Genomic DNA, 4,578 nt, shown 5'->3' on the forward strand with positions numbered 1-4,578 from the left:
TTGCTGCTGCTAAAATACATTTGATTATAAATGCTGCTAAATTAATCCAACTTATACATTTAAAAAATGCTCTAACTTCAAAATTTAAGTTTAAGGCTACTTAGAAATAAAGGTTTTGCTTGTATTTCCACAGAAAATGAAAAGCTGTGGATTCCTTCCAGACTAATATGGTTTGATCAAGCAAGACCCCCCTGAAGCTGAGATGATACAGCCTTACTGACTACAAAAACAAGGATTTGGTCAGGTTTCTATGTTTTATCATGATCCTAATGGCATGAACATCGCCCCCAATCAGCAGGAAGCAGTTTAGAAAGAATGACGCCCATATTCCCAAATATTGTTTATAAATGTTTGTTTTCATTTAAATGGGGTTAGTTATAAATAATAATGAGCATAGTCAATCTCTTTTTAAAGAAAGAAAAGGGGAATAGGATATAGTAATGAATACTTTGCATTGGTATAGATTTTCACTTGTTGATTCAACTTTAGGGTCAATTTTGTGATATGTATATGTCTCCTTTTGTTTAGGTATTGTGTTTATATAGATCTTTTATCCATAATAGTCAGAACTTATAATTAGGTTAGTTAGGTTTTCTAGATACACAGAGATGTATTTGAGATGGATAGGTATTCTTCAAACCTTTCAAAGACCTATAGACATATGGCATTTAAATGATTTAGGGTTTTTCTTGGCAGTGAGACACAACTGCTCCTGGCACACCAATTATATCAGAAAGGAGGATGGGCATTGAAGAAACTCGCTTTGGAGTTTGCTTTCAACATGGCAAGATTAGCCATTTGGGTAAGAAACTGCTCTTGCCTGGACTGTTTGTTGCTGTATTAACTAGACATGTAGGACCCACAAGAAAGTGACTGCTGAACTTACAAAACAAGAAAGTACTGAAGGGTTCCTGTTGAAATGGAGAAGTATGTCAGACACATTGTGGCCTATGGGCTGAAGATGGATGCCCCAACGTTACAGAGGAACTTTGGGTGACTGTCCAGGTAGCAAGATGTCCTATCAATTCTAGAGTTTATATATTTCCCTTCTGTGGTCTTTGCTAGAGTTGAAGACAGATACTTATGGTTATAGTTTTCTTCAGTTATTATAAAAGATAAGTTATCCTTTTATTTTAGACAGAAAAGAGGAAATGATGGGGGAAGTACTTCTGTGTATGTTTATCTTATTGATTGTTTAATAAAGTTCTGCTTGGCCAATGAAATGGCAAGTTAGGCAGGACTAGGAGTCAAAGAGGATTATGGGAAATGTAGTAGAGAAATGGTGATCCAGGCAGGAAGTGACATAGCAAGGAGACTCATATTAAAAGAAGGAGAAACAGGAAGCGTCCCTTTTTTCCCCTTCCTCCTCCAGCGGCAGGATGTGATCCACCGGCAAGGAGGGATGCCAATAAGGCATCCGATAAGTCTTATAACATATATAGATTTATGATAATTAAGACTGAGCTAGCAGATGAGAAGTCCTAGTCATTGGCCAAGCAGCTTTGAACCTAATACAAGTTTCTGTGTATTCATTTGGGCCCTAACTCAGGCGGGCGGCTGGCATAAAGCTCACACATGGTGGTGGGGCTCAGGCAGCTTTTGGCAGAAAGATTTATCATAACAAATTACCAGCATGGCAAGCTGTCCCTAAGGGTATGGTAGTGGGATTTGTATTTTGATGGTAACTACTTGACAGGAGGAAAATCATGCCTGATACTGAAAACTTACCCAACTTCCCATTGATAATGATATCATGGATCTTAGAAGAGAACCTACTATTACCACTTTATGAGACCTGAATAATTCCTAACAACATTCTAAATACTTGTCTTTATATCAACAGACAGGTGTAGCTCACCATTTAGCAAAGAAATTTCTCTTTGCAACAAATGGAGACCATTACTGCAACGCTACAACTGATCAAAATGCAAAGAACTGATCATAAGTGCCCAGCACCAACAGATACATTGACAAAACAATTCCTTCACCTAAGGCTCACAGAATATTGTGACAAAGGTGACAGAAACATTGTAAGAGTCAGAGGCCCAACCTTGCCTGCAGATCTCCCTGCACTGAGCATCCACAGAGTCCCACCGCACGCCAATGGAGCGGACGTGGGCAGAGCTATGGTGGTCAGATTGGGGCTGGGGTTGCTGCTTCTGGCACTGCTCCTACCCACGCAGATTTATTGCAACCAAACATCTGTTGCACCGTTTTCAAGTAACCAGAGTATCTCTACTGCCCCAAATCCAACTAATGCCACCACCAGAGCAGGTGGCAGTGCCCTGCAGTCAACAGCTGGTCTCCTCGCCATCTCACTTTCTCTTCTACATTTTTACTGTTAGAGACTCAGTCCAAGAAACGTCTCTACTTCCCCATTTTCTAGACCCAGCCCAAATGGTAACCACAAGTCCAGTGTGACCTGGAAGAAACAGGCCCACATCAAATCTACTATTACCACACCTCAACATGAAAACTTTGAAAATTCATGTGAAGGGTATTACAGATGATGAATGCCAATATTGAATCCGCTGGAGTTTTATGTTCAAGATGAAGAGATAACATCCAACGTTGACGTGATTGCCTTGAACGAGGCTTAGGAAATGCAGACACCTGGTCTATCTTGAAATCAAGCATAGGTTTTATGTAGAAATGAGGATGGAATGTGGGATGAAGATTCAGTTTTCATTGGCTCATTACCTGTGAGGCCATAACACAGCTAGGTGACATTAAAGATTTCTTTCATGTTATTTATGTATATGTTGGAAGGAACTACCAGGTGCTACTTTAAATCCTCAATGTATTGTTTCATTACTACTAATTTAATATGCTAAACTCTAGGTAAAGTTCCACATTGTTGAGCTGTTCTCTTGAAATTGAACATATTACCCTCCCTTCTGTGGCTTTAAGTTCAACTTATATTTGACCTTTATTAGTAATTGACATGTGTCAGGCAACTATGGATTGGAATTGACCCCCAAATCCAGCCATCATTGAATAAATCTTATTTCAAAAGTCAAATAGTAGGCATTTTTCCATCATCTTTTTTCATTTAACAAGAGTGCCAGGTTCACTTAACTGATTCCATCAGCAGAATTACATTGACATCAGCCAATTTCAGTTGCTGCTTTTTATTTCTGCATATGTTGAGGGGTTTTCATGATTCAAGGTGTGGTCTTTTAGGAAGGTAAAATTATGAATCTTCAAATCCTAAAGGCAAATATGCAAAGGAGCCAAAACCATAAACCTAGTATTTGGGACATGAAGACTGGACGCTAACTTGCATTGTATTCACAAAGTCTTTTATACAATTTCTGTAAATACTTTTTTTAAAAAGAGAAAAACGAATACTTTGGTTATCAGTTCATATTTTTAGATAGTTTGACATTGGTCCTGTGCCTGAAAGGGGGTTTGGTTCTACAGTTAAGTTTTTCCAACAGCCTTCATATACACATACCTTCTATAACATAGACATTCCTTGGAAAAAAACTTTTGTTCGCATGGTCACACACTGATGCTTACACATTCTGGGATCTAATATGGCCACAGTAGTCTTGATAACCAGAGTCACTTTCTCCATCTTTAGAAACCCACCTGGGAATAAGGAGACCTCAGACCCGAAGCTACTGTGTGTGTGAATGAACATTCCTCTCACCTCCTACCTGAATGCTGTACATCTATTTGATTGTATATTGTGTTTGTGTATTTATTCTTTGATTCATAGTAACTTCTCATGTTATGGAATTGATTTGTCTTGAACACAACTGTAAATAAAGCAAAGAAATGGCTGAAAAAAGAAGAGTCAGAGGCCCAGGAACTCTGCTGTGAGATTGTGTCTCCGAGAAGTGACAGAAATGGCATGGATGCTTTATCATGACACCTTCATAATATGGCTGCCAAAACAAGACCAGAACAAGGAAAACAATACTAGATATGATAAAGGAGGGAATCTCATATTATCTCTGACCACCCAACCAAAGAGCTATAAGTAACAAAGGAATCATGAGAGCAGGAGAAATAATCATTCTCAGGGATGAGGTGACACCACTTATTGGCTATTTGATACCATTTAGTTAGCTTTGAATTCATATATATATATATATATATATATATATATATGTATATATATATGTATATAATATATATATATATATATATATATATATGAAAATAAATGGACTGAGGGGATGTGTGTGTGTGTGTGTGTGTGTGTGTGTGTGTGTGTGTGCTTAACAATAACAAAGAGAAAGAGATCATGAATTTGAGCACGAACAAGGGTGGCTTGAGAGGGTCTGGGAAGAAGAATGGGAAGGAAGAAAATAATGTAATTATATTTTAATTATACATATATATTTAAAAGACTTCATGTAAACGGTATTTATTTATTTATCTATTCATTTATTTATCTATTTATTTATATAGTGATTGGAGGGCCAAGGAACACCACAAAGTCACATAAGAGACTTATTTGGGGGTGGTATAAAATGCTACCTCTGAAGGTGCAGGCTTTAGAAAGGGTATAGTGTGTGTGCAAGGGAGAATATGTGACTTGTGGTGACAATGTGTCACATTTGGTGA

General features: G+C 37.8%; 1 protein-coding gene across 1 annotated transcript; it reads left to right on the forward strand.

Annotated features, from left to right (window-relative positions):
* The first annotated feature begins 1,925 nt into the window (after positions 1 to 1,925).
* LOC100774863 (signal transducer CD24-like) lies at positions 1,926 to 2,345 on the forward strand. The gene has a single exon (XM_035451462.1). The coding sequence runs from the start codon at positions 1,926 to 1,928 to the stop codon at positions 2,343 to 2,345; it is 420 nt and encodes a 139-aa protein (XP_035307353.1).
* Positions 2,346 to 4,578: the final 2,233 nt, after the last annotated feature.

This window comes from Cricetulus griseus, assembly GCF_003668045.3.
Source record: "Cricetulus griseus strain 17A/GY chromosome 1 unlocalized genomic scaffold, alternate assembly CriGri-PICRH-1.0 chr1_0, whole genome shotgun sequence".
Taxonomy (NCBI): Eukaryota; Metazoa; Chordata; class Mammalia; order Rodentia; family Cricetidae; genus Cricetulus; species Cricetulus griseus.